The sequence below is a fragment of the Notolepis coatsorum genome (assembly GCF_963971535.1).
Source record: "Notolepis coatsorum genome assembly, chromosome: 13".
NCBI lineage: Eukaryota > Metazoa > Chordata > Actinopteri > Aulopiformes > Paralepididae > Notolepis > Notolepis coatsorum.
In genome coordinates, this window is record NC_140177.1 from 54,475,233 (window position 1) to 54,487,571 (window position 12,339).

The window sequence follows — 12,339 nt, forward strand, 5'->3', positions numbered from 1 at the left end:
TACTTTAAAACAGGCAGATTTGAGTTCCATGCTTGCTGTGATTCTCAATCAGGAAGATGCGGTTGAGGCCTTACCTTTACATAAAGGTGTCTCGGAGCTCCTTGTGAAATATTCAGTTTTCTTTTGAAATGTCATCATTGTTATTGTTGTTGTTTTTGTTACTGTTGTCGTTGTTGTTGTTATTGTTGTTGTCGTCGTTGTTGTTGTTGTTGATGATTATGTTGCTGTTGTTAGTGTTTGTATTTTTAAAAGGACCAATATTGGTGCGGTATAGTATAGTCTACGGGCCTGTTGCTTGTTAATAGGTCGAACGTTAGACTTCGGCTGTCGTTGGCCGATATATCTGCCCACATGCTCGGGCTACGTGACTTGGTGTCTATAAAAATGTAGGTTAAAAGACATGTTGCCTTCCTTCCTTCCTTTATACTTCTGTTATAAAACAACATCAAACAAGCTTGAACGACTATTCACCTGCATTATATGCATAATTAGAGATTACATTAACCACAGAAATAGAATAGCAATAGAACATCATCCAATAAAAATATAGGCTATACACAAAGACTGAATGGTGCAGCAATTGTTTAAAATTGGCAGTGTATCAACTATTGCAGTGTATTATCAGATCTTTATTATTATTATTATTATTAGTAGTAGTAGTAGTAGTAGTAGTAGTAGTAGTAGTAGTAGTAGTAGTAGTAGTAGTAGTAGTAGTAGTAGTAGTAGTAGTAGTAGTAGTATTGTTATTATTAGTGTTGTTGTTGTTGTTATAATAAGAATAATAATAATTATTATTATTATATGGCGTTATTATTTGACGTTACAGGCATGCGCACTTTTGCACTTTACTCAGGGGTCTATCAAGTCAAATATAGCCAGAAAGCATCAATATTTGAATTATGTGGAGATAGGCAAATGCTTAAAAAATGTATGTAAATGCATGAGCTTAATCAATATTTGCAATAATGTCAAATGATAAATGCTGCCCACATTGAATGTCAGGATGAGAGAGAAGGGTTTGACTACAGCCTATCTCTCAAATTAGAAGCCTATAGTCAAATGCAATTCAATTAAGCGCCGTGTTAGTGCCTTATAAAGGGGTGTAATATGGTGTTATTATACGAACACATTTGAATAATTAATAATGCCCTTTCCTTAATCTCGTCAATTAAAGTGGACCAACTGATAAAACAAACTAATCGACAAACACCTTGGCTGGTTTTCCATAGACTGGCCAATACGAGTCTGTTGTTTCTGGCGTTTTTTGTTTGTGTTTTATAATGTGTTAATATAGACTTTGTGAAGGGTATAGAGACACGTGCCACTTTATAATGCAATAAAGAAAATAGATGGCAATACTACTCAACTATTGTGTAGCTTCACATCCTATTGTGATTTTAAATTGTTTAGTATACGCAATCATCCAAATATACGTGGCAACCAAACTATCTATGGTATGCGTGGTATGATATTAACTAAGCATTGGAATGCGCTTGTAAACACACGTGGCTATCCAAAACAAAGTTTTTGCTGTGTGGACTTCACCAGACTCACTTCGTCGAATGTTATGAGTCAAGAGGGCCTCGGGTCAAGATGAAGTCACAAGATCGTCCCGGTCTGATAATACAGGCCTATAGTTTTAACACATCAAATGTGTATATGGGATCTAATAATAAATGCAACGTAGCTAAATCACATAAATGATTAATCGATATATGTTTTATTGTTTATTTTGGACGTCTTAATGCTGTTGACCTCACATGTGCTTATTCAGATATAATTGGCTACATCCATTTTTTCACAATGGGCCATTGAGCCATCAGAAACGACATTGTTGATGGGAGTGAATAAATTTTTTTTGTATTACCACTCTTAACAATTGTAAAGTAATTCAATCTGGATAAATATGTATGGCTATGCTCCGTCGTGTCTCCATTCAAAATATGTTGCCTTCAACCCAAATCCGTAAAGTTATATATTACTGTTGCTATGTCAGAATTCAAATCTCTCCATCAATCATTACTAGTCCTGTTGAGACTTCCATTATTCAAACGCGTGGCATTTAAGAAAATAACCTATAAGCCACAACCCTCACCCCGAGCATAGCAGAGGGTCAAATCTGCAGGCCTCGTTGCCACCCACACAAAACGAACTGGCGCCATGAGCCTACACAACTCCCAGTGAGCCTATGTTGGAGGTTGTAAGAAACCAGGCGTATACCTTAAACTCAAATAAAATGACAATTTATTAAACAAACAATGCAATTCCTTCAGAATACTTTTCAACAAAAGAAGAATCTTTGAAAGAGTACGGCGATATACATGTTCCTTTTTTTCTTTTATAATGGAACATTTTCGGACAATTAAGGCAATTCAATTTAGAAACACTTGTTTGGTGTTTGGTCCATTATATCCGGCTACAGTTTAGAAATAAATTACTATATGCAATTTACACGTAATAATATGTCCATGAAAAACTGACATATTCTTAACATAATATAAAGTCACAAAAGCAAATAGAGACTTACGTGTTATTTGCAGTAACACTGACTGTTCATAAACCAAGATCAAGTCTTTTTCTGTCTTTTGTTTGTGTATTCTGTCTCATATTAGTCCGTCGTAGGGGCAGTTGAGTGAAACAGCTCGCTGGATTTATTGAAAGAGTAAAACACCATGAAAACATAGCCTATTTTGGTCAGAACTTGCTGCAGTCATACACGAAAGCTCCCGAAGTGCGATAGATTGATTGGCTAGGAGGGAAGGACATTTGACAGCTGTTATTCCCGTTCACTGGAGAATTATTCAAGCCAATTCTTTGGGACTCGAACATCTCGCGCACAGAGTGGAAGTTCTGCTGCTGTGCCGGGTAGCCTGTGCCCAGATGGCCTAGGTCTCCGGCCTGGTTGAGGTACCATGAGGTAAGTCGCCCTTGGTGGGGGTGGTGGCCCTCCTGCCCAGAGTTTAGATTGCCATGGCCCAGAGAAGATGAGGTGGTGGTGATGGAGTAATCTGGCAACGTCTCATCCACGGCGGTACTTGGAGCTAGGTGGCCAGATCTGTCTCCGGCGTATAAACTCATGGCTTGCATGTTGCAATGATAGGTTGCATTCGAGGTAGTGGAGATAGAGTTTTGGCTACAGGGTGAGCTATAGACTGACGTTTGGTTCGGGGAATAGTTTAAGGACAAAGACGGTGTTATACCTGTCCTGGAAGAGCCGACGAGGCTCGGGGCGAGCTCGGTGGCTCCTTGTGGGGATCCACGCAGAGAGGTCATGATATTGTCCACACTGAAGCCCTGCGCCGGGGCCTGGCCGTGATGATGGTGCTGCTCGGTGTTGTCCATGCCGATAGACCTGTTGGAGGGGATGCTGTGTGGACTACCGCTGGACATGCTGCTGCTGCTGTCAGGGCTCTCTATTTTGGGCACAGTGCTCAAGGAGGGCGAATCGGCCTGTGGTGGTGTCGCGTTCCCATTCTCGGTCTTAATATCCTGGATTCTCACTGGCTGCGAGCCCTGCACCGGCTGCTCCTGATCCCGGCCCTGTTGCCTCGACGGCGTGTCCTTTTGCAAACGATCCTCTTTTTCTTTCATCGCGTCCTTCTTTTTGAACCGTCGTCTCCGTCTCAAGAAGCTCCCGTTTTCAAACATGTTGTACGAGTCTGGATCCAGCGTCCAATAGCTCCCCTTGCCTGGCTTTTTATCATCACGGGGCACTTTGACAAAACACTCGTTCAGAGACAGATTGTGTCTGATACTGTTCTGCCATCCCTGCTTATTGTCTCGGTAGAATGGGAACCTTTCCATAATAAACTGGTAAATCCCATTCAGGGTCACCTTCTTGTCGGGCGAGTTCTGGATAGCCATGGTAATGAGCGCAATGTAACTATACGGGGGTTTGACCATATCCTTCGGCTGCGGCTGTGGGGTGTACGGTCCATAAGCCCGCGCCATGCTCGCAGGGTACTGGTCATGGGCAGAGTACATATTCATCGGTGCCGTATGCATGCCGCTGTAGCCTCCACCGGTAGCGGCCCGATAGTAGCTCGGGTCGCTGCTGATGTAAGGCACGACGCCCAGCGAGTTGGGGCTGGAGACGGAGTAGCGCGCCTGCATGTCTTCTCCCCACTGGTGCTCAATTTTGATCCGGAGAGAAGAACGCTCCAAAATACGCAGCCGGAGAGCTCCACTGTTCCCTCTCTGAAAGCCGAGGCGCTCAAATCACACAGCTCCCGTCGTCTCACTGAGAAAAACAACAAATGTCTATACCCGTGCGCTGTGTAGGATCTGAGTGGTGCTCAAGCTGTTCCCATCTCTATGTTCTGAAGCACACATTGAAAAAGTTCTGCAACTTTGGGCATCCGTCACTACACACAAGACTTTTGCGCAGTTAAATTCTTTCCTCCTTTTTTTGCTGCCAGTGGAGCTCCTCCCCAGATGAACCCAAGCCATCCAATTAGAAGTCAGGCCGCGCCGGGAGAACAGAAATGGAACAAGCTTCTGGCCACACACACGGCTTTTAGAAAAACCAGAGGAGGAGGTGTTGGTAACTCCCAGCCCACTCCAGCCAAGTCTTCAGATGTGAGAGCGCAGCTCACGTACACAATCGTATATACCTTGGCCTGCATATTGCCGCAGACTTTCAAAATAAAGCTGCCCTGCACTTGCCAAGTATATAGGGCCCAAAATAGGCAACTTTTCAGCCAAACGTATAGGGTAAATGTAACGTATTTACATTAATGTGTACAAAACTGAGCCACTGATATATTCATAGACTGTAATTCATATAGGCAAGTCGGATATTGCGCAAAGATGGCCCTGCTCAATTGTATACATGCTGTAGTCTTTCCATATAAGAAAGTTGAATTTGATAAGGTCGATGAAACCTTATCTGTGGCATTATTTGTATTTGTCAACAACTTTGTCAACAACTGTTTATTTTTTTATTTTATTTTGAGGTAATAATCTCCCAAGGCTTTCCTCCAATGTCGCGTCTTTAATGCGATGCTTTATTAACGCTGGCTGTTAGTAAAAGTCTCAATCAACACCGGGAGGGAGCAGATCACCACAGGATCAAAGCGCCACGAAGCGCTCCGCTCCCCTTGCAGTGGGCGGTATGTGCGATCTCATTACAGAAGGAATTAAAGCAGTTTGGGTTCAGAATTGCTAAAGGTGTGAGAGCTTACTCTATTCAAGAAAATGATTAAACGAGAAAGAGCCAAATGGTATGGCCATGACACCTACCATGTGGCATTCTTCACCTAAATGTCCAAATGGCTACAAAAAGCCTAACGTTATCGATTGATGTTCACGGTCGCTTTTGTGCCATTAGTGAATTAACTGAAATATATACTATATGTGTTAAGTATTTAGATCTATTGATCAATATACATGTATAATCTAAATATAACATAATAACAATTACAAAAAAATTATGTGATCATATTTATCTTGTGAACATGGTGCATTGCCATTCTATTTTGGAAACTTGGAAATGTTCAACAACACACACACAAGGCTCGCAAATTATCACCCAAGTGCTACAAAATATAGCCTAATGTTGGAAATGTGGAGTAAGCTAGTCGAACAAAGCCAAAGCTATGATTATTTAATAAATGTTTGTCAGGCATACATTTGTGATTTCGTGTATTACAAATGTTTTAACATAGGACAATTGGTCAAAGAAAGTGGGCTTTTTGAGCAAAACTTTTAGATATGCTCAATAACGGTTGACAGGCAGGCCTATATTAACCGACTGTTAACGGCAAGTATGCATGAAATTGTTAATGGTCATTGTGAGGCAAAGTTGCGGTCACAATATCACCCTAATCCCCTACAGGTCGTCTTAATTAAATGACCGTGCCCTCGCCTGGTGCTCCGCCGGTTTCTCCTTACATGGACCCGGGCATGAACCTTTTCCTCTGCCCCAGGCTGTTTACTCAATTCACAACGTGCCGTTTGCTTAATCCTATATGGTCTGTCCACCGAGTCCCCCATATATCCATATGATATTATCAACGCTAAATCTATGAGTGAAGAACACTTTTCACAACAAAATAGTAGTAGTAATAATAATACTAATAATACCAACAATAATACCAACAATAATACTACTACTAATACTACTAATAAAACTACTACTACTACTACTACTACTACTACTACTACTACTACTACTACTACTACTACTACTACTACTACTACTACTACTACTACTACTACTACTACTACTACTACTACTAATAATAATAATAATAATAATAATAATAATAATAATAATAATAATAATAATAATAATAATAATAATAATAATAATAATAATAATAATAATAATAATAATAATAATAATAATAATAATAATAATAATAATACTTATAAAGAAAAATGTAATGCTATATCTATATTGGCTGTATCATTTAATATTTGTCAATAAATAGTATCAATAACATTACCAAGAATAGAATATATAATATGATATATTCAGGAGCTATTCTATCTATTAGGCCTATACGATAATGGCATTATCACCCCCGTCCCCCCCCTCCACCCCGCCCCCAAACTTCAACAATTCTCTCCATAAACAAGCTCTCCTTTCAATAACAAATAAAAAAGGCCTTGGTCTTAGTAGCAAAAAAACGAATAATAATATGATCTACGTTTTGGTCATATAGGCTACTGGTTTGTTAGGCTATACTTTTTATTATGGTGAATCAGGGTAAAGAAGCATATAATTACATGCAACAAAATACATGGAGTAATTCATATATTGTGCGTTTTGAATAGTTTTGCAAAGGACAGCCTATTGTGACCTTTATACCTCGACACAGTGGCAAAAGAAAAAAGTGCAGCGGGATATAAAGGCTTTTATCATCAGTGAAAATCGAATCTATGTCGTGTGTGTGTGTGTGTGTGTGTGTGTGTGTGTGTGTGTGTGTGTGTGTGTGTGTGTGTGTGTGTGTGTGTGTGTGTGTGTGTGTGCGTGTGTGTGTGTGTGTGTGCGTGCGTGCGTGTGCGTGCGTGCGTGCGCGTAAAGGTTGGGGGTGAAGCAGTGACCAGCAACATTATTCGTAGCATTGATGCGCCATTGGCTCCCTCTTGTGAGCAATATTGGGAAATTATGTGGGTTTAAATCTTTCACTAGTCCTGCCCCTGCTGCCACCTTGTTTTATAGTTGTATAACACAAGTATGTATTTTTTCTTACAAAGGCAATAGATAAAACAAGAACAAAACTGCTGTCAATCACCCTCTGGGATTTGGATATTGGGATCAATTGTTATTTTCTTTTCTTTTCTTAAAATCCCATTCATTTTATTTGATGAATAGTTCATAAAAGTATCGCATACCGTCTTATTTGATGATATGATACGGGCTATTATTATTCAGCCCTTGAGGGTTGTAAAAAGGTCCATTTCATTGGAAATGCGCGACTGCCATCTGGCGGTTGTACATCCATACTGCATTCATGGCTTGTTTTACCGTATTTGAGTGGGAAAAGTGCAGGGGAAAGCCTCGGTATGTGGATATGATATGCTTACATTCTCATAAAGTCCAAGTAGAGTGTAGCCTATCCTACTACCAAATGGTACACACACCATTGATGTTCAGGCACACCGATTAAGTGATTATACCCCAGTTTCTAACGACTAATTCTCCTCTCAAGCTTCAAATCGACATTGCAAGAGAGAAACACTTTAGTTGAGAAGATGCTGATCATTTCCAGAATGTAAGGTTTCCAATTAAACAAAGTGGATGATAATGGAATGTGTGTCGGCGACACCAAATACAGGTCCGTGTTGAGCCGTTGGCTGTATTTTGGGAAGCAGCGTTTATTTGTCCAAAGAGACGTTTAGAAAGAAAACGCTTGTGTAATCTTCCATCATTGGTACATGTCGGTGCGTCGTCACTTAAGTGCATGTTGGGTTGTTTTTTGGCACCGCGTTGTGCCACGATGACACCATGGCAAATTACAAGTATGTCCAGACGGCACCACCAGTCAATTGGAATACTGCATAGCATTTTGTTTTTATGAGGGAAGTCAGCTGTTTTTGTGTCTGTTCGGGCCAAACAGTGCACGTGGATGAATACTCAAATTTACTCTCAGTAACTGTCAAACTAAATGAATGTGTGCAAAACTGTTTGGAGTTTTTGGATTGGACGTGTGAGATGTGCAAAATAAATCAGCATTGTTCTTTTGGTGAAGTGCCCCTTTAATATAAAAAAAATATCATGGAAGTTTGATGGTAATTTCAGTTTTACCATGGTATCAGCCATTGTATGAATAATTTACCATAGTACTGCCACGGTACAAGTACTTTATTGCCATGGTACCACTTTTGCACTTAAAAGATGTATAACCAGGGGTGTAAAGTATAGTAATTGTACATTGTTACAATACTTAAGTACTGTTTTGGGGGATTGGTATTCACTCGAGTATTATTAGGTTTGTACTTTTACTCAATTACATTTCAGAGAAAAAAAACATACTTTTTACTCCTTACATTTAGACCTATACAAAGTACAAATCTCACAGGTCCAACCATTTTAATTAGTGTATTTGTTTCTCTGGCCGAACTAACGTTAACGTTATTAATCCTGCCGCCGCACTTTATTTAAAAACGGCCAATCAAATCCCTATCAATGGAAAATGAACCCGCCCATACCCATGTTGATTGGTCCTTGTGCAAGACTAGAAATCGGGGATCTTTGATTAAACACCAGCTATCAGAATAATAATCTCATATCAAATGAAAACTTGGGCCATGATGGAATGAGTTTGAGACCCCTGGTCTATCCCTTGCAATAAAAGAAAGTTTTTACTTTGACTTAGTACTTAAGTACATTTAAAAGTAGAAACGTTTTGACTTTTACTCGAGTCAAGTGTGGTTTTTGCCAGATACTCTGACTTTTACTTGAGTACGATTTTGAGAGGGTACCGATACTTTCACATAAGTATAATTTATGGGTACTTTTTGAAAAGGGGATAATGGAAGATATTTGCATCCCGAGACTGGGGAGGGAGGGAAGGGGGGGGGGGGAGACAAGCTGCTGAGGGGAGGGAGGGAGGGGAGGGGGGGGGTGGTATATAATGTGAAAGGGGGATTATTATTGTGTGATATGTGTGTATGCTTATGTGAAGAAGACGGAAAGAGGATGATTGATGGTATGTATGCCAACCCCCTGCAATTTGCATACCGCCCCAACAGGTCCATGGAGGACGCCATAGCCCATGTGCTGCACACAGCAGCATCACACCTGGACAAGAGGCAGGGGAACTATGTGAGAATGCTATTCATCGACTACAGCTCGGCATTCAATACCATAGTCCCCTCCATACTCATAGCCAAGCTCAGGGACCTGGGCTTGAACTATGACCTCTGCCAGTGGGTCTTGGACTTCCTGACTGGCAGACCCCAGGTGGTGAGAGCAGGCAACTGCACCTCCTCATCCATCACCCTCAACATAGGGGCCCCCCAGGGCTGTGTTCTGAGTCCCCTCCTCTAATCCCTGTACACACACGACTGTGTGGCTCAGCGGAGTAGCAATACAATCATCAAATTTGCTGACGACACAGTGGTGGTGGGCCTGATCTCTGCCAACGACGAGAGGGCCTACCTGGAAGAGGTCAAGGTCCTGGCGGGATGGTGCCAGGAAAACAGCCTCTCCCTGAACGTCAGCAAAACAAAGGAGATGATTGTGGACTTCAGGAGGTCGGGGGTCAAGGACTACAGCCCCCTCAGCATCGACGGGGCACCGGTTGAGAGAGTCAACAGCTTTAAGTACCTCGGAGCCTACATATCCGAGGACTTGACATGGACCACACACATTGACAGTGTTGTGAAGAAGGCACGACAACGCCTCTACTTCCTCAGGCGCCCAAGGAAGTTCCAAGTCAGTCAGAAGATCCTTAAGAACTTCTACTCATGTACAATAGAGAGCATCTTGACCGGCAACATCACCTCCTGGTTTGGGAATAGCACTGCACAAGACCGAAGCAGACTACAAAGAGTGACACGTTCAGCCGAACGCACAATTGGAGGGGGGCTCCCCACCCTCCAGAACATTTACAACAAGCGTTGCAAGGGCAAGGCTAAGAGAATCATTAAAGACTCCAGTCACCCGAACAACTGCCTCTTTGAACTGCTGCGGTCAGGCAAGCGATACCGGAGTCTCAAGGCGAGCACAGAAAGACTCAGAAGAAGCTTCTATCCCCAGGCCATCAGGCTGCTAAACGAACAATGAACACTACACAACAACAACCACCAAACGCACATAGCACACACATCCACACGCACACACTCACTTTAAACAAACACACTGTAGCACCCACTCCACACACTTTATAGCACACACCCACTTTAAACAAACACACTGTAGCACCCACTCCCCACACTTTATATTTATTGATGAAGGATTGCACTACAACTCGTACACCTTACTGTAAATTGTACCTAAATTGTACCTCATCCCATTTCTGCTTTGCACTATATAGTACTGTACATTAGTACACTGCATAGTATTGTATATTATATGGTAACTCAGAACATTGTACATATGTCTATACCGAACACTGTGACCTCATTTTCTTCTTCTAAATTACATGCTATACTATGTTATTTGATACTATCTTGTCTAGCACAGTCTCTGGAGCGTAACAGTAAGAAGCATTTTGTATGAAAGTATTCTGTACTTCTGTATGACAACTATTAAAGAAACTTGAAACTTGAAACTTGAACATCTAAATAAAAAAATTGATGACAAAAAAAATATGTGCTGGTATAATCAAATGTAAACCATATATCGATGGTTTAGTTTAGCCATCAGTTTTTGGACACCATGATGAAATGATGTGATGCAGTGGAAGAACAATTTTGACCTATACTGTAATGCCCTTAACCCATAGGCGGCGGGTATGTAAGGCCAGGCGAGGCTATGCCGACCCAAACCAGCAGCCCCAGTCTGCACATTATTATAGGCAGCCTAGGCTACGATATTGTGTGTGTGGGCTGCTGCAGCCCGGTGGTGACAATACGCAAGGGTCGGCCAACCAAGGTGTCAATGGCAGTAGGTGTGGTGGCCGTTTAACATTCCAGACTGCAGGCAGTAACCAATCACGCCACATCATCAAACTAACCGATGCCAGTCTTAAAAATCCTCCATGATCTAGCCCCACCTGCACTTTCCGATTTTTCACCTCCAGGTTCACCAGAACTGTTGTACCGGGTGACTTGGCTGTTCCTTTAAGGACAAGTACATTTAGCAAATCAGCCCTCTCCGTGAGAGCTGCCAAGACCTGGAACTCCATTCCAAGTTACATGCCGCCTGGGCATAACACGGATCACCTGAGGCCAAGGGCTTGCTCTACGAGGGCATGATGAGACTGAGTCAGAGTTAATCAAATCGTGGAAACTTTTTAGAGCTACTATGTACATTGTTTTCAAAGCAGCTTCACATTGAAAGTGATCTCACAGACAAACTTAAAGCAGAAAAGATCATTGATGCGCGAAACGTCGCATTTTTTTTTGTTGCATTAAGGTAAGACAATGGTTAATCATATTGGATGCCTTCATTTGAACAATTAATTTGCACTATATGAAATGAGTGGGGCTCGCTGTAGTAGCCTAGTGGGTGTGTGTAGTGTATGAAATCAGAACCTGGACAGCACCGTTTGCGTGCAAGCAAAAAAGAAAAAGGAAAAATTGTGCACGCTCCGCGCGAGTCCCATCCCATCTATAGCCTACCCTAATGTCCAGGTCACCCGGCGCCTATGCCTTAACGGTGCCCGTAGGTCCCCCTTTAGGGCCCCCTGCTTTTCTTTATTATAAATCGATCAATAGAGACCGTATTAGATATCCAATTATCAAATCATGGGGTATCATTGGAAAGCCACACTCATTGGCTACAACCCTGTCCAAACATGTTCGAGATCGCCAAATGATTGACGGAGCTAGAGCCCCCGGAGGTCAGGGGTGGTATTGTGTACTTTGGCGCACGCCTCACATATCGGCATGTAACTCGAGAACTGCTGAACGGATTTTGTCACCTGAAAGGGCAATCGACAGGCAATAAATAGGGCTTTAATTCTATTTATATATTGTATTAAAAGAAATGCACACCAAAGCCGCTAGAGGTCGGCAAAGTGGCGCGTCGCGAATCGTCCTCATGAGGGCCCACATGAAAATACGAATTTATCGAAAAAATGCTAATTATATCTCTTTTATCGTAAAACCACAAGGAAATTACTAAATCCAGATTCAACCCTGCCATTGGAAAGAGGAGCCTTTTCCCTATCCATAGATGTATGATTTGGCAATAATAAGGTCAAGGTCAAGTTCAAGGTCAAA

The 12,339-nt window shown here is 41.8% G+C and overlaps 1 protein-coding gene across 1 annotated transcript; it reads right to left on the reverse strand.

Annotated features, from left to right (window-relative positions):
• Positions 1–2,233: 2,233 nt before the first annotated feature.
• Positions 2,234–4,343, reverse strand: foxc1a (forkhead box C1a). The gene has a single exon (XM_084327505.1). It carries the CDS (start codon positions 4,111–4,113, stop codon positions 2,695–2,697), a length of 1,419 nt encoding a protein of 472 aa, XP_084183631.1. The 5' UTR covers positions 4,114–4,343; the 3' UTR covers positions 2,234–2,694.
• Positions 4,344–12,339: the final 7,996 nt, after the last annotated feature.

Bases quoted from the DNA above. Each gene is read 5' to 3' on its own strand.
- foxc1a (XM_084327505.1), bottom strand. From the start codon at position 4,113: ATGCAGGCGCGCTACTCCGTCTCCAGCCCCAACTCGCTGGGCGTCGTG.